Source organism: Salvia miltiorrhiza, chromosome 5, assembly GCF_028751815.1.
Source record: "Salvia miltiorrhiza cultivar Shanhuang (shh) chromosome 5, IMPLAD_Smil_shh, whole genome shotgun sequence".
NCBI classification, from domain to species: domain Eukaryota; kingdom Viridiplantae; phylum Streptophyta; class Magnoliopsida; order Lamiales; family Lamiaceae; genus Salvia; species Salvia miltiorrhiza.
The window spans coordinates 32,647,254-32,669,512 of record NC_080391.1 but is presented as its reverse complement, the minus strand read 5'-3'; the positions used below and the strand labels follow the sequence as shown (position 1 = coordinate 32,669,512).

Here is a 22,259-nt window from a genome sequence, read left to right as displayed (position 1 = left end):
AAGGGTTGCTTGCACTTGATTGTGCTAAGTAGGTGGTAGGGTGTAGTGGCAGGGGAATTGGAACAGTTGGGCGGCTGCTGGAGCATGCTAAGGAGTAGGGGTAGGGTGTAGGGAGGAGGGGATAGGAGGGTAGGGGCTGCAGCTGTAACAGCACGCCTCTTATCCCCCATTTTTTTTTTCCTTCTTTGCTTTCTTTTTTTTCTCATTGATGGCAGATGGTGTAAAAAAAGATTGTGGGTTAGGAACTTGTGAGATAATTGTAATAGATAGGTTGTAAAAATTGTGGTGGATATATGAAATAAAATCCTTGTGTTTTGGAAGTTCTAAACCTGAATATTGTAATGTGTGTGACGATGTATCTGCTCGATATTAATATCGATGGACTGTAAAATAATTCTAAATTAAATCAGTAGATTTAATTCGTTTGCTCATCTAATCTAAATTAAATCCGAAGATTTAATCATCCTCACAAGCCGGAATAAATTCACGACTTAAGCAAGAATAATAATAATAATAACTAATAATATAAATAATACTTCTATTGCACTTAATAAGTAACATGACTTCGCTAAGTCAGTTATAATTCTTGAAATAGTAAAAATAATAACGATTGACTGGCTCAATAATCCATCTCGCGATTTCTCACGTGAAATAAAATAATAACTCTGCTTCAAGTACTACATAACTCAAAGTCATAAGTCAAAATTAATCAAGATCAACACTGAAAGATGCAATAATTAATTATTGCATTACTGGTTTTAATAAATTAAAAGAGCGGGTTACTACAAGGGTTTAGGGTTTATAGTTGATTTAGGGTTTAGGATTTAGAGTGGGTTTAGGCTTGTGAATTCACAATAAAAAAATTCTTGTTGTGAGTTCGACTGTTTAAGGTTTAGGGTTTAGGGTTTAGGGTTTAGATAGGGTTTAGGATTTACGGTTGTGAATTAAAGTTTCGTTGTGAATTCGACTGGTTTTGAATTCACAACCAAAAAATTCTTATTGTGAATTAAATTTAGGTTGTGAATTCACAACCAAAAAAATCTGGTTGTGAATTAAATTTTGATTGTGAATTCGACTGGTTGTGAATTCACAAACAAAAAATTCTGGTTGTGAATTCGATTAGTTGTGAATTCACAATTCACAACCAATGTGAATTCACAACCAAAAACTTTTGGTTGTGAATTCACACTGGTTGTGAATTGCGGGATTTTTTAAAGGGGTGATGTAAAGTGGACATTTTTTTAATTTTTAATGTGAAGGGTATTTTGGTAACAGTGGACATTTTTTAAGTTTTTTATTTTAGTGGACATTTTTTATCTTTATAATATGAAAGTGGCCATTTTAAAAATCCAATCTTATTAAAAGTATATAATATATATGATATATAATAATTAAATTGATAAATTAATTTAACAATAAAAAGTATAAAATTAAAATATTTTATTGTAAAGTAAAATGGAAAATTAATTATTAGAAATGAAAATGAAAAAACTTTACATTTTAATCCTGTGATAGAACGAAAGACACTCTATTAATTAAAACTAGTCGATAATTCGTCGAAAATCGACGGGAATAAATGAAAACATATAAATATTTGTAATTATTCAATACATTTTTTATTTGATGATTTTTTTTCACTAAAATAAAGCATTAAATAAATTTATTTTAAAGTAAAAGTTGTTAACTAAATATATTTTTACTAATATTTAGTCAAACAGTTCTCTCGACTCAGAAGGTAATTGTAAGAAACTAATTTTAAACACTTCCACCAATTCAATCTGATTATGATGATTTTAGAAATTTCCGATGCTTAAAGGTCAACTTCTGTCTCCCCCTCCAAAAAAAAAAGAAGAAGAAGCAAATTCCGATGTCCCAAGCCGAATCACGATAGAGTAAAAGATGAAACATATCCATCCTCATATAACACATTATTATAATGCGATTATATATAAAAGAAAAGAAAAACCTAAGAAACCCTTGAAAGCACAAAGGAAGCAGACTAAGGGCCGAGCCTCATTAAAACCCTTTTACGGAAAACTCGGTAGGAAAAACCGTAGAAGGAAAAAAGAGTGCTCGTCTAAAACGAAAACAAAAAGGAAAGGAAAGAAGAGCGGGAAGGTCAGTTTCAAGAACTCCGGCCTAACCATCGTCCCCAAACCGACCTGGCTCAACCATCCTCATATAACATATTTTACCTATGAACATGAAAAAATATGATGGCATTTATTGCACCTTTCTTCCCTCCAAGCACAAGCAACACACACATATCAAATCAACCTAGCAAAATATAAGGAAAGAGGAGTGGGAAGGTCAGTTTCAAAAACTCCGGCCTAACCATCGTCCCCAAACCGACCCGGCTCAACCATCCTCATACAACATATTTTACCTATGAACATGAAAAAATATGATGGGATTTATTGCACATTTCTTCCCACCAAGCACAAGAAACACACACATATTGTAGTGACCCGCTCTTTTAATTGTATTTTAAATACAGTATCGCGATAACAAAATCGCATCTTTTGGTGAACGGAATCCAGATGACAGTTTATTAGAATTCAGCTTATGATCCTGATTTAATTATCAGACGGAGTTATTATTTTTAGCTTTATGCTTTTGTATCGCGTGAGTAAATCGCGATGAGAATTATCGAGCCATTCAGTATTATTATTCCAAGTTATAACTGACTTAGCGAAGTCATGTTATTTACTAATTGAAAAACAGACGTTGTTATATTTTATTAGTGTCACTAGAAGTCTTGGAATTATTTCCAACTTTGCAGATTAAATCCACGGATTTAATTTAAGTTATTTTACAGTTTATCGAGATTAGCAGACATGAAAGCAGTTATTAAACGAATACAGAAACGCGATGTTTAGGAACTCGAACCAGTATTTTATTTACAGTTTACAGATTACAAATTAGTTCTCAGCTTGGGAAATCCAAAGTATATTACAAGATGGGACTTACATGGCCCACCTCTCAAGTTTGGAACACAAAAGTCAAAGAGAGAGAAAGGTAAAAGTGGAGTGCAGAAGCATCAGCAGGAGCATCAGCCGACCACCCCTCTGCACTCCCATCTCATCCACCTTCAACAAAAGCTTCCAGCCACCTTCCATGGCTGCTCGGTTCCCTCCAGCCTCTACCTCCAGCCACCCTATCTCTGCTCATTTCCCTAGTATACTCAAGTATGCAGCAATATATTCTTCTATTAATACCCACCCAGCCAGCATATGCTATTTCTTCACTCTCAGTTCACTCCAGCGGAAACTTGAAGAACAGCCCCCATGTTTCTACCAAAGCTAAAGGTAAGGCTTAGCTTCAGTAATTCCATCTCTTTTCATTAAAGTTCACCTGCATTAACAGGAGGACCAATTCATTTCAGTTATCTCCCTAGTTAAAACTACTCAAGTTCAGTAAATAGTCATCAAACAAACGAAGCAACTTCACGGTGAGTTTTATACTTTAACTCTACCATTTTTGCCAAAGTCTCCTTCATTCGTTAAATAATGGCAGCTTCAATTCATTTCAGTTATTTCACACTTCACTCCACTCCAGCAACAACCAATCAGTTGAACACAAGCGAGGTATTTTACTATCTCAGATTTTCAATCCAGTTGCATCCATATCTAAAACAATCATAGTTCTTCTACCTCAAATAGACATGATATGTTTTATAATAGAAGGAATTATATGCTTCACTTCCACTGCACCCCAGAGTAGCAATCACAAGAACTCACACCCTCAGAAACTAGATAAGCGTTTGAATTGGAGAGAGAGATTAGACTTAGCTTTAAGGGAGGGAAGGCCCGACTGCCCAAGGCAACTGCCGAGCCCCATCTGCCGGAACGGAGGGAGAAGGCGGCGACCTCTAGTCGTCTCGCTTGCATCCGAGTAACGACGACGTCGGAGCTGGGGAATCGCTGAGGCCGACCGGAACCATGGCCGAGCAGAGGATCGTGCGCAGCAGCAGCAGCCACTCCCATGCGACGTTGGTGAAGAATATGAGGACGGAAGTTGGACGGCGCCGCTCCCACGCGACGACCGCCCGCCGGATTCCAGACGGAGGCACGACCGCGACGATGATTTCCAGAGCTAGGGCTCGACTGGGTTCTGCGTGGAGAGAGAAAGGGGACGTCGACGGGGTTTGACGCGTCGGCAAACGACGGCTAAACAGCCGGAGAAGCGAAGCCGGTCAGATTTCAGCCGGAGGAGAAGAAGACCGCTCGACTGGTTTGAGGAGAAGGGGGCGAGCGGCTTCTTCAGAGGGAGAAAGGCGAGATTTGATTTTGACGGGAGATAGAGACCGAGAGTTGTTAAGAGAGAAAGAGTTTGGGCTTTTCTTTTAAATGTTTAGATAATTGGGCTGTGTTTTATTCTTTTGGGCCTTTTTCCCTTATAGCTTGGGCCGAATTATTTTAAGTTTTGGGCTTCATTTATTTTTAAAAGAATTGGGCTGAAATATATATATTTTTGGGCTGATTAATTGTTTCATTTGGGCCTATTTAATTGTTTATTGGACTCAGATTTATTCTTTCCAGCCCACATTAATTATTGTTTGGACTCCTCCATTATTCTTTTAAGACAATTGCAGTATATTAATTCGCGTCATTCTTGATTAATTAGTAAGCTATTTTATTGAGCCTCTTAATTAATGAGCTTACTACTATCTCCTTCAAGCCCAAATGATTTATAGTGGATTGTTATCGTTTATTTCATTAAAGCCACTTGTTTTATTTAATTAATCGGCTACCTTATTTTGAGCCATTAATTAATTGAAGTTACATTAGTGATTATATTCTACTGTCAAGCCCGATAAATTCTTACGGGGTTACTTATGGGATGAACCGAGTCAGTTCCTTCTACTTATCGAATACAAGAGCGAGATTATTTACTTTACGAATTTAGAATGTTCCGATGGGGAAGGAAGAGTTACAGATTTATTCGACCGCGATAGATGAGAGTAAGCTAAATCTTTTAGCAAGGATTAACAATAGAAATTCCCGACTATCGCTCAGAAGATTAGTTCATGCATACCATATTCATGCATTCTCATTCTGAGAGTTTTTCCCGAGTAAGTATCTTATGTATTTTCTCGAAATCAAGGTCAATGTCGGGAATAACCGTCAATCAAGGAACCACCGAATCACGGAGATTTCATATCAGGTGGGTTTATTTTCAGATATATATCAAATCAGTTTAATGTTATTTTCAAGCAAGTTATCTCATTATTGAATCTATGAACGAAAAGATATTTCAGTATCTCAGTTATTGTCTTGCCATAAAATGTTTCATTTAGTATGATATCTATCTGATGAGGCAATGCCAGTTAAAGTAATCGAATTCGGGTCCTGAGCAGTTGATAGCTATCCTGCCAGGGCTAGTGTACACCCAGGGCCGTGAGCCATCTAACGGGTTGGCCGGTCAGGTGTCCGTGAGAGGTGGCCACCTCTCCGGCACACAAGCTTCAGATATGATAAAATACAAGAGAACTTAGACTGATCAGTCGATCTTTAAGAATCACAAAAGAATTTCGTAAGCTTGGGTTTATTTCACAAAAACTCCCTTGCTGTACTGTTAAGATGGCATGACAATTTATGTTTTCAATACAAGTTTCTATAGGCATATGTACCCACTGAGTACTTTTGTACTCAGCCCTGCATGTATTTCTAAATGTGCAGGTTGAGTAGTAACCGGTGGTGATGAAGTGACGAGCAGAAAATCCCTTTTGTCTGAAGTTACATGTATTAAAGAACTCTTGAGTACATGTCCCCATACATGTAATCAGAACCTTCTTCCGCTGCGTACTCAAAAGAATTTCATATTATTTTTGGCTAAGTCGGAGCTACCCGAACTTACTAGTTTGACTAAGTCAGCACGACTCTAACTCCGTTGTAAATGTTCCCTTCGTTGTTAATATTTAAGTATGTTTCTTCGTTGTTTATTATTTATTTGTGCATCCCCTTTCTATCCCGTTTCTTATCTCCAACCCTTGGTCATGGTTTCCCGTCTTAATTATCCTTAATTAAGTCCGGTCGTGACAGAATGGTATCAGAGCAGTTCATTTGCTCTGAACTCAAGAGTTATCCAATTTCTCCCAGTGTGATCCCTAAAATGGAAAGTCAGTTGACAAAAGCTCAACACTTCATCACGTCACCATGCTCAACAGAAATGAAGGCAACAGAAGTTTCAGATGTTAAAGTTTATATTTCGCCTTTATGCAAGTGTTTGTCTTACTTATGCCTTTTATAGAGAGGTTACTCAATGAACGTAGATGCGCTAAGGGTGCATGATCACTTTTGTGAGCAGAACAGTAGAAAGTTAGCATGGACACTTTTGTTTTCCTTTGTAGATTGAGGTGATGAGTAAGTTACAAGGGTTATGAATCAAATGAGAATCGACAAACAAGATACAATGTGGAATAAAGAAAGGTGTCGCGTACAAGGTAGTGACACGGGCATAGATCTTCGTTCGGATTATTCACGCGAGGCGAAATACCGAATCAACTATTGCCTTAATTAGTATGTCTTGAGCACTTCTCATGACAGTGAGAGTGCTACACATAGTTAGCTGAATCACGATACACCAAAGTCGCCCTTTCGAAACCTTAGCTAGTACTAGCTATCATGATAGAGACTACATGATGAAGACTTAAGTTTAGTGTTAAACCTTACTACGTTACGATATGCAGTGGTTAGAATCGCGATGTCCTGAGTAGAATTGTTACTTTACAGCTTTAGATTTGGAACCTTACTGTTCTTATCACTTGTTATGTCATACGTGACTTGATTATGCAACCATTGTGTGTAAATGGCGAGAAGACGCTTCACCAGGCGACGGCCGTTATGCCGAGATGCGAGTCCGGAGACTGTTCGGAACTCATATTTCATCTACCACCAATGCCACAGCGACGATTTGGGCCAGTTCTTGGCAGGTTTCCATCGGCACTGGGTCGCTGCGAGAGACCACGGGATATCAGACTATGATGGGATTCAGCGGTTGACTGAGTTGCTGCCATCGGAATGGCAAGGTTGGGCGAGGTGGATCTCGACTCGTTTTGCCACTCGCTCTGGCATGACCTACGACCTACACTATGATTTTCCTGGATTTATGGCTGAGATCCAGACCCGCTTCACTCATTGGGGAAGAGCCCCTCGAGGACCATACTTGTACCCAGGGGACTCTGCACCGGTTGGAATACCTTCACCAGATAAGCCATCGGCGACACTCCCACAGCCGACCCCACCAATAGCCCTCATCCCATGGCACCCTCAGAGGCACGACGCAGAAGCAGGCCCCTCTAGGCCTCAAGCCCAAAGAGATTTTCCTTTTGACATGGACTCAGTACCCTTAGCCCTGGGATCACCACGACCATCGAGGCGGATGAGTGATACAGAGATAACAGCCGCCATGGCTGACATCGACAGAGTCTTAGCCGATGCTAAGAATTATATCAACAAAGGTAAGGCCCCGGCCCAGGATAATCACTCAGCTTTACGTGCCACCTTGGATATGGTTCGCTTGAGATTCTCATCACCTATCGCCCCGCACCAGCCCTGGGACATTATGACCAGGATTCGTACAAGAGACGACCCGAACAGCAGGGTCACAGAGGAGTTAGCACTTGGCTACCATTGCTCAGGCTGTGGGCAGGAGAGATGGGAGTTGCACCCCTCTGGTGGAGGAACAGAGGAGGATCCGGAGGAAGATCCGGAAGAGGACCCCGAGGAGGACATACCTGCCACACCAACTAGCGACCAGGCCCCGACTCAGGGATCGTACACCTGACCTTCGTAGATAGAACCTTATGTACCTAGTAGGTTGTCATGTAATTATTCCAGAAGCATATGTAGTACTGATGTTTTGTACGCCTTATGATGGCGCAGTCTTTATGTAATAGTAGTACGGAAACGCGAGATGTTGAGACGTTCCGTGAACTAAGTACTTTTGTGATGGCTTAGCCAGTTAGCCAGTACATCATGAGTTGTACTTAGATGAATCTAGATCCTGATGATGATGTAAAGACCTCACTGAGGCGATTTTCCTATGTTATAAAGTGACCTTACAGGTCTTTCGCGATGAGTCGCCCACCAATGTTTACTTTATATGTCTTGTCTATGTTTGAGCATGAATGAAATATGAGAAGTTGGATAGAACGATAAGAATGATAGTATGCCTTGTGATGTTGCATTAACAACTTGTGTTTTGACCTAATAGAATGCCACCAAAACGAGGACGACCAAGAGGAGGGGGCAGGATTCCCCGAAATGAAGAAAGAGGCCCAGAAACAGGGCCAGAACCAGAAATAGTCCCACCACTTGTACAGCCGGAACGGCGAATTGAGGAATTATTCCTGCGACAGAATCCACCCACCTTTAACGGAACAGGGGACCCGGCAGAAGCCGAGACTTGGATACGCGCTATTGAGCGCATCTTCAACTTTTTGCGTTGCACTGACCAAGAGCGCCTGGCTTGCATGTCTTTTCAGTTGACTGGGTCAGCCGACTTTTGGTGGGAAGCGAGAAAGAAAACGATGACGGAAGAGAAATTGGGAAATTTGACTTGGGAGCAATTCAAGACGAGTATATATGACAAGTACATACCCAAGAGCTATCGTAAGAAAAAGGAAGCCGAATTTTACAACCTAAAACAAGGAAGGATGTCGGTAACACAATACGACAGAATATTCTGTGATATGTCTAGGTATGCACCGGATCAGATTGACACGGATGAAAAGATGGCTGAGAAGTTCTGTGCCGGTCTGAGGCATGAGATTAGGATGACTTTGGCAAGCCATGGAGGATTGTCCTATACTGAGTCACTCAGTCGAGCACTAGACATTGAGGCAGCAATGCCGGGAGAAAGACCAGCAACAGCAACTGCATCCGCACCACCGCATAACCAGAATCATGATCAGAATTTCAAAGGAAAGAGAAAATGGGACAGCAATAACCCTGGCCAAGCCGAGAGGAGGCCATGGCAAGGACAAACCTTCCAGTCACCAGGCTATGGGAACCAAAATACGCAGAAACCGATGGGAAGTAACCAGCAAAGGGCTCCACCATGTCCCAAGTGTAACAAGAATCATGGGGGAGTTTGTAAGGCTGGCAGTGATGGTTGCTATATTTGCCACCAGAAGGGACACTACGCGAAGCAGTGCCCGAACAAGCAGTACGGAACAAGTTCAAAGCCGAACGTACCTATTCAGGCTCCACACCTACGAGCAATCCAAGCTCAACCTCAACCACACCTTGGGCAACCACAACAAAATCAACAGCCACAGCATCTGCAGCTGCAATACCAACGCCCACAACAGTATCAGCCTCAACAGCAACAACCATTTCAGCAACAGCCTCGACAACAACCGCAGCAACAACAGAGGCAGCATGGACGACCCCATCATGCTAGAGCTTATGCGATGAGACAGAAGCAGCCTGAGAACAACCAGGGAAACCTGGCAGGTATGGGCATGCTGCACAATACTCCTGTTGTACTCCTTTTTGATACGGGCGCATCGCATACTTTCATTGCAAGTGCATGTGTTGATACATTAAGACTTAAGACGGGAAGGGCCAATCAGGAGTTGAGTATATCGTCACCAATAGGAAGGATGACGACAGTAGATCATGAGTGCTTGAACCTAGAACTGAACATAGGGTCACTCAAGATTGTAGTGAACAACTCGTATGTTATACCGATGAGAGACGTGGATATAATCCTAGGAATGGATTGGCTAGCTGAGAACTACGCCACCATCTTGTGTAATGAAAGACGGATATCCTTTCGACCCCAGGGAAGGAGCCGACACATTTCCACGGGATCGGCATGGGAAGACGAAAAATGATCATCTCCGCCCTACAAGCAATGAAAATAATGAAAAAGGGATACCCAGCTTACCTCGTGTACCTACACGGAGAACCTGGAACGAAGAAGAGCGTAAACGATATGGCAATTGTGCGGGAATTTCCAGACGTATTTCCAGAAATCTTACCTGGACTACCACCGGACAGACAAATCGAGTTCACCATTGATTTGGAGCCCGGGTCAGCTCCCATTTCAAAGGCACCATACAGGATGGCTCCAAAGGAGTTGGAAGAACTCAAGATACAACTACAATAACTTTTGGATCTTGGATTCATTAGATCAAGTGTGTCACCATGGGGCGCACCCGTGCTCTTCGTGAAGAAGAAGGATGGCACATTGCGAATGTGCATAGACTACAGAGAGTTGAATAAAGTAACACTCAAGAACAAGTACCCCTTGCCAAGGATAGATGACCTCTTTGACCAGCTCAAGGGAGCAAGTGTATTTTCAAAGATTGATTTGCGGTCTGGTTATCATCAGTTGAAGATTCGTCCAGAAGACGTACCTAAGACAGCCTTTCGAACTAGGTATGGTCACTATGAATTTTTGGTGGTACCATTCGGGCTAACCAACGCACCGGCCGTGTTCATGGACCTCATGAATCGAGTTTTCCATCCATACTTAGACAAATTTGTCTTAGTATTCATAGATGACATCTTGATATACTCGAAGAACGAGAAGGACCATGAGGAACATCTGAGATTTGTCCTAGAGACGTTGAGGACGGAGCGCCTGTATGCCAAGTTCAGCAAGTGCGAATTTTGGCTCAACGAAGTCATGTTCTTGGGACATATTGTGTCATCGGAAGGGATCAAAGTGGACCCTGAAAAAGTACAAGCAGTGAGAGAATGGAGATCGCCGACTAACCCCAATGAAATAAGGAGTTTCTTGGGATTAGCGGGATACTATCGGAGGTTCATAGAAGGATTTTCCAAAATCGCCAGACCAATGACGCAATTGCTCAGGAAAGGGATAAAGTATTCTTGGACAGAGGAGTGCGAGAAGAGTTTCCAAGAACTTAAGGAAAAGTTGACTACTGCACCAGTGTTAGCAGTCCCAACAGCCGATAAGGAATACGTGATCTACACGGACGCGTCCAAGAACGGACTTGGTTGCATGCTAATGCAAGAAGGGAAGGTAATAGCATACGCATCACGGCAGTTAAGGCCACATGAACTTAATTACCCAACCCATGATCTGGAATTAGCCGCAGTGGTACATGCACTGAAGATTTGGAGACACCACCTATATGGAGTCAGGTGTGAAATATTCACGAATCACAAAAGCCTGAAGTACTTTTTCGAGCAAAAGGACCTTAACATGAGACAAAGGAGGTGGCTCGAACTAGTGAAAGATTATGACTGCGGTGTTAACTACCACCCGGGTAAGGCCAACGTAGTAGCTGATGCATTGAGCCGTAAGACTCAATCTAAGTTGGGATATCTCGTCACCCAAAAGGATGAGCTCATCAAGGAGTTTGGGAAAATGAGCATAGAAGTGGTTAAACCACCGGGAACGATAGCAAGCGTTGTTGCAACGATACCCGACTTGAGGAAAATGATAATAGAAGCACAAAGAAAGGACGAGAAAATGGAAAAGCTTCGAGAAGCAACAAGGAAAGGAGACCTCAAGAACTATAGGAAAGCATCGGATAATGCTATCTTCTTTGAGGAAAGAATATGTATTCCCCACGACGAGGAGCTTAAAGATAGAATCATGAGTGAAGCTCACGATACCCCTTATACTGCCCACCCAGGCAGCACTAAGATGTATCAAGATCTGAAGAAGTATTTTTGGTGGGAGGGCATGAAACGAGACATAGCATCATTTGTAGAGAGATGCCTAGCATGCCAGCAAGTGAAAGCTTTACACCAAAGGCCATATGGAAGGTTGCAACCTCTGGAAATTCCAGAATGGAAGTGGGAACACATTGCAATGGATTTTGTGACTAGTTTACCCAGAACAAAGAAAGGAAACACTGCAATTTGGGAAATTGGTAGTAGTGGATCGACTCACGAAGTGTGCCCATTTTATACCGATACCGATCACATACGGAGCAGATAAGCTAGCCCAGTTGTATGTCAGGGAGATTGTACGCTTACACGGTGTACCCGTGTCAATCACATCAGATCGAGACTCGAAGTTCACATCTAGATTTTGGATGATCTTACAGAAGGAGTTAGGCACGAGACTGAATTTTAGCACCGCCTTCCACCCACAGACAGACGGGCAGTCTGAAAGGACAATTCAGACCCTCGAAGATATGTTGAGGACAGTGGTGTTAGACAGGGGTGGAAGTTGGGAAGCAGTACTGCCGTTGATTGAATTTGCCTATAATAACAGTTACCAGGCGACCATCGATATGGCACCATATGAGGCTTTGTATGGAAGAAGATGTAGATCACCGCTTTTATTGGGATGAAGTGGGTGAAAGGAAAATTTTAGGACCGGATGCGGTCAGTGAGATGATTGAGATAGTCCGCCAGATTCGAGGCCGAATAAAGGAGGCGCAAGATAGACAGAAATCTTACGCTGATGCACGCCGAACCGAGTTACAATTTGAATTAGGAGACAAGGTCTTCCTAAAAGTATCTCCCTCCAAGGGGATAACTAGGTTTGGTGTCAAGGGAAAGCTTAGGCCCCGGTTTATAGGACCATATGAAATCCTAGAGAGGATAGGTCCAGTAGCCTACAGGTTGGCTTCACAACGTTTTCCATGTGTCACAACTTAGGAAATACGTTTTCGATCCGAAGCATGTGATCCACCAAGAAGAGATGATTCTTAGCCCAGATTTGAGCTATGAAGAAAGACCCGAAGCCATTCTGGATCGAAAAGTGCAACAACTCAGAAATAAGGCAATCACATCGGTGAAAGTCTTATGGAGACACCACGGACAAGAAGAAGCTACGTGGGAACTTGAGGACAAGATGAAAGAGAAATACCCCGAATTGTTTTAGCGGAGTTTATCAAATTTCGGGACGAAATTTTGTTAAGAGGGGTAGTTTGTAGTGACCCGCTCTTTTAATTGTATTTTAAATACAGTATCGCGATAACAAAATCGCATCTTTTGGTGAACGGAATCCAGATGACAGTTTATTAGAATTCAGCTTATGATCCTGATTTAATTATCAGACGGAGTTATTATTTTTAGCTTTATGCTTTTGTATCGCGTGAGTAAATCGCGATGAGAATTATCGAGCCATTCAGTATTATTATTCCAAGTTATAACTGACTTAGCGAAGTCATGTTATTTACTAATTGAAAAACAGACGTTGTTATATTTTATTAGTGTCACTAGAAGTCTTGGAATTATTTCCAACTTTGCAGATTAAATCCACGGATTTAATTTAAGTTATTTTACAGTTTATCGAGATTAGCAGACATGAAAGCAGTTATTAAACGAATACAGAAACGCGATGTTTAGGAACTCGAACCAGTATTTTATTTACAGTTTACAGATTACAAATTAGTTCTCAGCTGGGGAAATCCAAAGTATATTACAAGATGGGACTTACATGGCCCACCTCTCAAGTTTGGAACACAAAAGTCAAAGAGAGAGAAAGGTAAAAGTGGAGTGCAGAAGCATCAGCAGGAGCATCAGCCGACCACCCCTCTGCACTCCCATCTCATCCACCTTCAACAAAAGCTTCCAGCCACCTTCCATGGCTGCTCGGTTCCCTCCAGCCTCTACCTCCAGCCACCCTATCTCTGCTCATTTCCCTAGTATACTCAAGTATGCAGCAATATATTCTTCTATTAATACCCACCCAGCCAGCAAATGCTATTTCTTCACTCTCAGTTCACTCCAGCGGAAACTTGAAGAACAGCCCCCATGTTTCTGCCAAAGCTAAAGGTAAGGCTTAGCTTCAGTAATTCCATCTCTTTTCATTAAAGTTCACCTGCATTAACAGGAGGACCAATTCATTTCAGTTATCTCCCTAGTTAAAACTACTCAAGTTCAGTAAATAGTCATCAAACAAACGAAGCAACTTCACGGTGAGTTTTATACTTTAACTCTACCATTTTTGCCAAAGTCTCCTTCATTCGTTAAACAATGGCAGCTTCAATTCATTTCAGTTATTTCACACTTCACTCCACTCCAGCAACAACCAATCAGTTGAACACAAGCGAGGTATTTTACTATCTCAGATTTTCAATCCAGTTGCATCCATATCTAAAACAATCATAGTTCTTCTACCTCAAATAGCCATGATATGTTTTATAATAGAAGGAATTATATGATTCACTTCCACTGCACCCCAGAGTAGCAATCACAAGAACTCACACCCTCAGAAACTAGATAAGCGTTTGAATTGGAGAGAGAGATTAGACTTAGCTTTAAGGGAGGGAAGGGCCGACTGCCCAAGGCAACTGCCGAGCCCCAACTGCCAGAACGGAGGGAGAAGGCGGCGACCTCTAGTCGTCTCGCCTGCATCCGAGTAACGACGACGTCGGAGCTGGGGAATCGCTGAGGCCGACCGGAACCATGGCCGAGCAGAGGATCGTGCGCAGCAGCAGCAGCCGCTCCCACGCGACGTTGGTGAAGAATATGAGGACGGAAGTTGGACGGCGCCGCTCCCACGCGACGACCGCCCGCCGGATTCCAGACGGAGGCACGACCGCGACGATGATTTCCAGAGCTAGGGCTCGACTGGGTTCTGCGTGGAGAGAGAAAGGGGACGTCGACGGGGTTCGACGCGTCGGCAAACGACGGCTAAACAGCCAGAGAAGCGAAGCCGGTCAGATTTCAGCCGGAGGAGAAGAAGACCGCTCGACTGGTTTGAGGAGAAGGGGGCGAGCGGCTTCTTCAGAGGGAGAAAGGCGAGATTTGATTTTGAGGAGAGAGAGAGACCGAGAGTTGTTAAGAGAGAAAGAGTTTGGGCTTTTCTTTTAAATGTTTAGATAATTGGGCTGTGTTTTATTCTTTTGGGCCTTTTTCCCTTATAGCTTGGGCCGAATTATTTTAAGTTTTGGGCTTCATTTATTTTTAAAAGAATTGGGCTGAAATATATATATTTTTGGGCTGATTAATTGTTTCATTTGGGCCTATTTAATTGTTTATTGGACTCAGATTTATTCTTTCCAGCCCACATTAATTATTGTTTGGACTCCTCCATTATTCTTTTGAGACAATTGCAGTATATTAATTCGCGTCATTCTTGATTAATTAGTAAGCTATTTTATTGAGCCTCTTAATTAATGAGCTTACTACTATCTCCTTCAAGCCCAAATGATATATAGTGGATTGTTATCGTTTATTTCATTAAAGCCACTTGTTTTATTTAATTAATCGGCTACCTTATTTTGAGCCATTAATTAATTGAAGTTACATTAGTGATTATATTCTACTGTCAAGCCCGATAAATTCTTACGGGGTTACTTATGGGATGAACCGAGTCAGTTCCTTCTACTTATCGAATACAAGAGCGAGATTATTTACTTTACGAATTTAGAATGTTCCGATGGGGAAGGAAGAGTTACAGATTTATTCGACCGCGATAGATGAGAGTAAGCTAAATCTTTTAGCAAGGATTAACAGTAGAAATTCCCGACTATCGCTCAGAAGATTAGTTCATGCATACCATATTCATGCATTCTCATTCTGAGAGTTTTTCCCGAGTAAGTATCTTATGTATTTTCTCGAAATCAAGGTCAAGGTCGGGAATAACCGTCAATCAAGGAACCACCGAATCACGGAGATTTCATATCAGGTGGGTTTATTTTCAGATATATATCAAATCAGTTTAATGTTATTTTCAAGCAAGTTATCTCATTATTGAATCTATGAACGAAAAGATATTTCAGTATCTCAGTTATTGTCTTGCCATAAAATGTTTCATTTAGTATGATATCTATCTGATGAGGCAATGCCAGTTAAAGTAATCGAATTCAGATCCTGAGCAGTTGATAGCTATCCTGCCAGGGCTAGTGTACACCCAGGGCCGTGAGCCATCTAACGGGTTGGCCGGTTAGGTGTCCGTGAGAGGTGGCCACCTCTCCGGCACACAAGCTTCAGATATGATAAAATACAAGAGAACTTAGACTGATCAGTCGATCTTTAAGAATCACAAAAGAATTTCGTAAGCTTGGGTTTATTTCACAAAAACTCCCTTGCTGTACTGTTAAGATGGCATGACAATTTATGTTTTCAATACAAGTTTCTATAGGCATATGTACCCACTGAGTACTTTTGTACTCAGCCCTGCATGTATTTCTAAATGTGCAGGTTGAGTAGTAACCGGTGGTGATGAAGTGACGAGCAGAAAATCCCTTTTGTCTGAAGTTACATGTATTAAAGAACTCTTGAGTGCATGTCCCCATACATGTAATCAGAACCTTCTTCCGCTGCGTACTCAAAAGAATTTCATATTATTTTTGGCTAAGTCGGAGCTACCCGAACTTACTAGTTTGACTAAGTCAGCACGACTCTAACTCCGTTGTAAATGTTCCCTTCGTTGTTAATATTTAAGTATGTTTCTTCGTTGTTTATTATTTATTTGTGCATCCCCTTTCTATCCCGTTTCTTATCTCCAACCTTTGGTCATGGTTTCCCGTCTTAATTATCCTTAATTAAGTCCGGTCGTGATACATATCAAATCAACCTAGCAAAATATAAGAAAAAAAATATTTTAAATAATATCGTTAATGACTTAAAACTTTTAAAGTTTGAATAAAATATTAAATTTGCAATTACCTCATAATCTATCGAAAATTTCATCATACACAACATTAGTTGTTGTGTCTTGCGTATGATCACTCTCATCACATACTAAAATCTTTAGACCTCTTTTTCTAGTGACTATTGAGATTGCCACGTAGAGTTGTCCATGACTAAAAACTGGTTTCGGTAGATATAATCTTACATTTGAAAGAGATTGTCCCTGGCTATTATTTATTGTCATAGCAAAACAAACACTCACAAGAAATTGCCTTATCTGAAACCGAATTGGAAATTTAGCGAAATCTGATGGACTCATAATCATTCTAGCTATGGAAAACTTTTTGCCCGCATTTTTTCCTGAAATGAGTTTGCCTTCAATTTCATAAATCATTCTTTGCTCATCTGTCAAAGAGGGATATAGCTTAGCGTGCTCTTCTTTCATTTCTTCTATGTTGTAAGACATCTCTTCCAATATCAGTAGATTTTCTGAATTAGATATGACAATTTCATTTGGTAACGACATGCCAGGAAAATTGACTAAACTGGTGGAATTAGCTATAAGCAACCAATGCTAGATTTTTTAATTGGTCATTTGTAACTGCAAATCTATTTAATAAAAGTCATTAGAACAATATAATATATAAATCAAAACTATAAACCATACATCATAGATACATTGGCGCCACTTTCATGTCAAGTAAATATATGGGTCCAATAGTTAGTATTTAATGATATACAACCAAATATTAATAAGATCATATTATGTTTACTGTGAAATATTAATATTTTTCTCTATTCGAAATTAGATATATAGAAATTTGTTGATTAAAAATTTAGAAAAAATGAAAATGAATGAGAATTGAGGAAAATTAGAATAGAGTGATTCTATTACGCCACATAGGATATAGCTTATTTTACTTTTATATATATAATATAATATATAGATTTATGTCCTTTAAATTAAAATAGACTTATTATGGATGAGGGGAATATTTGTTTTAATTAAATTCCCTTACAGAAAAGCGCTTTTTTCGAGCAATCTTTCTTTGTGCTCTTTTTAAAAATGTTTTTCTTTTACTAAGAAAATAGAGGAAGCACTTTTTCGCCGTAAATTTGACTTGGTTGTGTTGTGACTTGTGTGTGTGCATTTTCTTTAATACTGACAATTTATGACATTTCATTTTTATATGGGTTATAAATATATTTAATCTATGATTCGATTATTTTGCCATGGGATAACATTATAAAATTATTAAATTTGTAGATTTCAAGATTAGTGCGTGTGTGGTTTAATTCTATATGAAATAGTATCAGCCCGTTACTACTTTGAGTTACCGTAAAATCTCGAAATGAAAAATGAAATCAGAGAGCCAAAAAAGCAGAGTGAAAAAGCTGTTTGTGTCTGCCAGAAGCTGAAACAGTAATCAGTGTGCTCGAATCCATGGCTTAAAACTTCATTTTTGCAAGTTGAAAACCACAAAATCTTTCCCTAGAGGAATCTTGACTTCAGCCCTTTTTCTGATCTGCGTGGGCACACGCTAAAACGCTTTTTCCCCTCCCTTTTATCGTTGAGAGAAGAGGCATGAGGTCGGCCCTCTTCTTCCTAGTTTTCTTACCTTTAATCGCCTTCATCTCTAACTTTGAAGCTCAAGCTGCACCTGCTGGTAAGCTTTTCTTGATTGTTTTTTCCCCAATACTTTTTGTTGTTGCTGCTGAAACAGTAAAAATTTGGAGCAGCTTAGTTTTTTTTTTTTAAGCAATCTTGATGAGGTTCTAACTTGTTTGCTTGAATGGGTATGCTTGTTTACTGTGGAAGTGCTTGCTTGAGTTTATGATTTAATTTTTTTTAAATGTAATCCAGGGCCGTTGATAAAGCACCTGTCATCTCTTGTGAAATGGACTAGGTCCTCATCCAAAACACCCCACCAATCAGGTACAGCCTATATCACTAATAGATTTTCTCACTAGTTTGGATGTCTGTGTGTGTGTGTGATGCATGACATTGCAATTTGTGGGATCCCATTTTGCCTAGAAGATTGATGGTGAAGTATCATATTTATGTTTCTGTTATGGCAATCATCAACTTTGCTTTGTTGCAGATGGTGGTAATGTGGTTCAGTTCGATGATGGTTATCTTGTTGAGACTGTGGTTGAGGGGAATGAACTCGGCGTTGTGCCGTACTCCATCCGCGTCTCCCAGGATGGAGAGCTCTTTGCTGTGGATGCTATTAATAGCAACATTGTCCGAATTACGCCTCCACTATCCCAATGTGAGCCTTTTCTTTCTTCTTTAGAGGATTAGGCATCTTCTGCAGTCTATCAAAGTGAAACTTCAGTTTTTTCGTGTCGTGGTGTCTCAGACTAATGTGGGTGGTGTTATTCGTGATAGTTCTGAATCAAGTATGAAATACAAGTATGATTTAGTTATACATGCATGTCCCTGTTCATGAGAACCAATTAGATGTGTCCACTTTCTTGACTCGTGAAACTTATGAATTGTGTAACGTGTATTGTTTGTGGTGTTTGAGATAATGTGTGGAGGAGAACTTTTCATTATAGATTACATTGCAGCAAACAGTTGTTGAAGATGTTGTATATCTTGTTATATTATATGTGTGAAATTCTCTCCCTCCCTGCGCTTGTGAAGTCACGGATCACTTCTGTCATTGATGCAGATAGCAGGGCAAGATTGGTTGCAGGATCATTTCAGGGCCGCACCGGTCATGTGGACGGAAAACCAACCGATGCTCGTTTTAGCCATCCCAAGGGGGTTACCATGGATGATAAAGGGAATGTTTATGTTGCTGATACTTCAAATCTTGCCATCAGAAAGATTGGAGAAGCAGGTTTAGTGTAGTGCTATTCTTATTTTCTGTTTCTAAAATTCTAGAGTGTGCTAAATGATATAAAATCTCTATATGGAGTTAAATTATTGTTTCAGTCTCTGGCTGTGCTCTTAAGAAAAAGTAGCATGGCAGAGAATGTCTAAGTTGCATTATTATTTGCAGGTGTGACGACTATTGCTGGAGGAAAATCAACTGTTGCAGGATACAGGGATGGGCCTAGTGAAGATGCTAAGTTCTCTACTGATTTTGATGTCGTATATGTGAGGCCTACCTGTTCATTGTTAGTGGTCGACAGAGGAAATGCAGCTCTTCGTCAAATCTCCTTAAGTAAAGAGGATTGTGATTATGAAAACAGCTCTTTTTCACCTACAGGTAATATATACTGTCTCAGAACAATTTATCTCTTAAATATTTATAACAAATTGCTAAGAATGTAATATAAAATGGGCTATGCTTACCACTTGAGTTAATAAATAAAGAACAATGATTTCCAGATTATGCAGGCATCTAATTGTACACTCTGTTTCTGTTGCAAGAGCAAAAGAAAAATGATTCTGCATGGTTGCATCATCCTTGGAGCTGATCAATTTCATTTAGAGAAAGATAACGTAAAATGGTCATTCTTAATCAGATGTTGCGGCAAGTATTCATAGGGATACGAGAATTTTAGTTTTAGAATCATGAAAATGTTTTTCTGTTGACGGCAAGTGCACTTGAAAAAATGTGCCCCGAAATGGAAACGAGAAACTCATCATGTTGCTTGTATCTATTATTATTGGTGACTACTAAAGTGTTCGTCTGAATAAATTTTGATGAGTCTAACATAGTTCCTCCAATATGGAGGCAAGGCACTCTTATGAAGAGATTAGTTGGTCGTCCTTCAAGTCATCCTAAATAAAATACTGCTAACATTCAAATGTCGGTGGCACTTCTGCATTTTCACCTGTGTGTATCTGCAATAAGAGTACATTGTATGTCTGTTGTGTGTTATTTTCTGGAAAACGCTTTATCAATTATGTCACATAGTTGCACCATATAGCATTATGTTCATCATTCTCCACAGGAATATAGTGTCAATTACAATAAACTATAGTAATTTTCCTTTTTGTTTATGTTAATGTTGTGATGATAGTTAGGAGCCACAGTGTGTCACACTGGTGTCTTATCAGTTGCTTTAGAAGTGGTTTTGCCTTGTACGCCTTCTGAGATGCCGGCTGTACCAGTTGCACTTAAAAACCAGATAAAGCAAATTCCTATCTTTTGATTGCTTGTGTTCTCTATCAACTACAGCTTAAAAGGATATAACATGCGTGTCACTAATGATAGTGAAAGTCATCCTGAAAAGAATACGAAAAAGCCTCCAGGTGGTCTCCAGTTAAGCCAAGAACGAGCTAGAATTAGTTAAAAGAAATAGTGATCAGGCTGTACGGCTTCACAGATAATAGATGGCCAAGCTGGCTGCTTAATGATGTGTGTTTTTGCTCTTCTATGCAAAAAGCTAAACTTATAGTTATCTACTTATCTGATAGGCTTGACATCACTTGCAGATCTTCTTATGGTTGCTGGTGCTATCCTAGTTGGGTATGTTACATGCCTTCTCCAACAAGGATTAGGTTCCTCACTTTTGTCCAAGATGGTATGTCCTATATATTCTAATCCATTAATTTGTCTGTCTTAGTTCCACTCAATCTTTGACCCAATTTCATTACACGATTGTATACTAGCGGTCTGTTACTGTTGTATTATTTGTAACTGCAGAAAGGTTTTCCCCAACCCAAATTCGATGAGCAGTTAGGAAGCAAGGAGATACCGACTCCTGTAGATGTGACTGTCAAGGAGGAACCCGTAGCTGGATGGCCCTCATTCGGACAACTGGTCTGGGACCTTGCAAAAGTCGCGGTGGAAGCACTAAGTGGCATTCTTGTTCAGTTCCTTCCCCCGCGTCTCATAAGCAGTATTCCAAGAAGAGGCCTTACTCCACTGAAAGATTCTCTCCTTATGCCTGAAGATGAAGCTGAACCGGCTTCAGCTCTAAAACAGAGGACTCCGAATCCCCTTTCTGAAACCAAACAGGTTCATGGCCCAATACCTAGCGAGAGACCAGCTGAAGCAAAACCTCCTAAACTTAGATCGACCAGCATCAAAGATCCATCTCTTTCAAGCAAGCACCGATCTTCCAGAAGACAAGATTATGCTGAGTTTTATGGATCAAGTGAGGCTCCTCTGTACGGGCAGGCGAGGTCTAAGAGCCAGAAAGAAAGAACCAAGCACCGCCACAAAGAGAAAGGTGGAGACGCAACTTTTGGAGCGCCACCAGTATTGGAGCCAAAGCCCGCTGAAACCAAGGTCACCAGCTACGAGAATACAAAGTACGATCCTTACAACTTCAGGGGCAAATATGGTGGTGATACATATCGTTATGATTAAGTCCAAATATGATTCTAGATCATATCTGTCTTCCCTTTTCGAACCATAATGATCTAAAAGTAATGAATTCTAGGCATACAGAGGGTTAACGCAATATGTTTAGTCGCTTTGGTAGGTAGAAATCATGTAAATCACGTGTTCGTGATGCTTTTCCTTTAGTGTAAGCTAATATGTACAAGTTGAAAATGCCCAGAATTCATTAACGTTTGTTTTGGTGTCGTTGCCAGAAATTCTTACCCCCAAAATATGGCTTTTGGAGTTGTAAGGTTTGGCCTTTATGTAGACGACATGCATTTATTGGATGGTGTTCACAAGATTGAGAAAAGGTTGAGCTCATGAAACTGGCAACTGTCATCACGAGAAATGGAAGATGACAGCCAACTACTCAAAACCTTTTCTCTTTCTTTTTTTGCTCTCTTTTGCTGTTTTAAGTTTGCTTCTTGTGGACAGTATTTCCCAG

General features: G+C 40.4%; 1 protein-coding gene across 4 annotated transcripts; it reads left to right on the top strand.

Moving 5' to 3' along the window:
- Positions 1-17,720: 17,720 nt before the first annotated feature.
- LOC130986879 (uncharacterized) lies at positions 17,721-22,147 on the top strand. Of its 4 annotated transcripts, none has more exons than XR_009089464.1 (8): positions 17,759-18,190; positions 18,388-18,459; positions 18,626-18,796; positions 19,202-19,372; positions 19,535-19,744; positions 20,920-21,008; positions 21,131-21,914; positions 22,027-22,124. XR_009089464.1 is itself a non-coding variant. In XM_057910412.1 (8 exons), exons 1-8 carry the CDS (start codon positions 18,109-18,111, stop codon positions 22,136-22,138), a joined length of 1,518 nt encoding a protein of 505 aa, XP_057766395.1. In that variant the 5' UTR covers positions 17,765-18,108; the 3' UTR covers positions 22,139-22,147. The 4 variants fall into 4 exon arrangements, 3 of the variants coding, with proteins under 3 accessions (XP_057766396.1, XP_057766395.1, XP_057766397.1); XM_057910412.1 differs by having other exon boundaries at positions 17,765-18,190; positions 21,131-21,741; positions 22,027-22,147; XM_057910414.1 differs by having other exon boundaries at positions 17,765-18,190; positions 21,131-21,741; positions 22,083-22,124.
- The last annotated feature ends 112 nt before the right edge of the window (positions 22,148-22,259 follow it).

Coding starts and splice junctions, on each gene's coding strand:
- LOC130986879 (XM_057910412.1), top strand. CDS start 18,109: ATGAGGTCGGCCCTCTTCTTCCTAGTTTTCTTACCTTTAATCGCCTTC. Junction 18,797..19,201: donor TACGCCTCCACTATCCCAAT/GTGAGCCTTTTC, acceptor TCATTGATGCAG/ATAGCAGGGCAAGATTGGTT. Junction 19,373..19,534: donor CAGAAAGATTGGAGAAGCAG/GTTTAGTGTAGT, acceptor TATTATTTGCAG/GTGTGACGACTATTGCTGGA.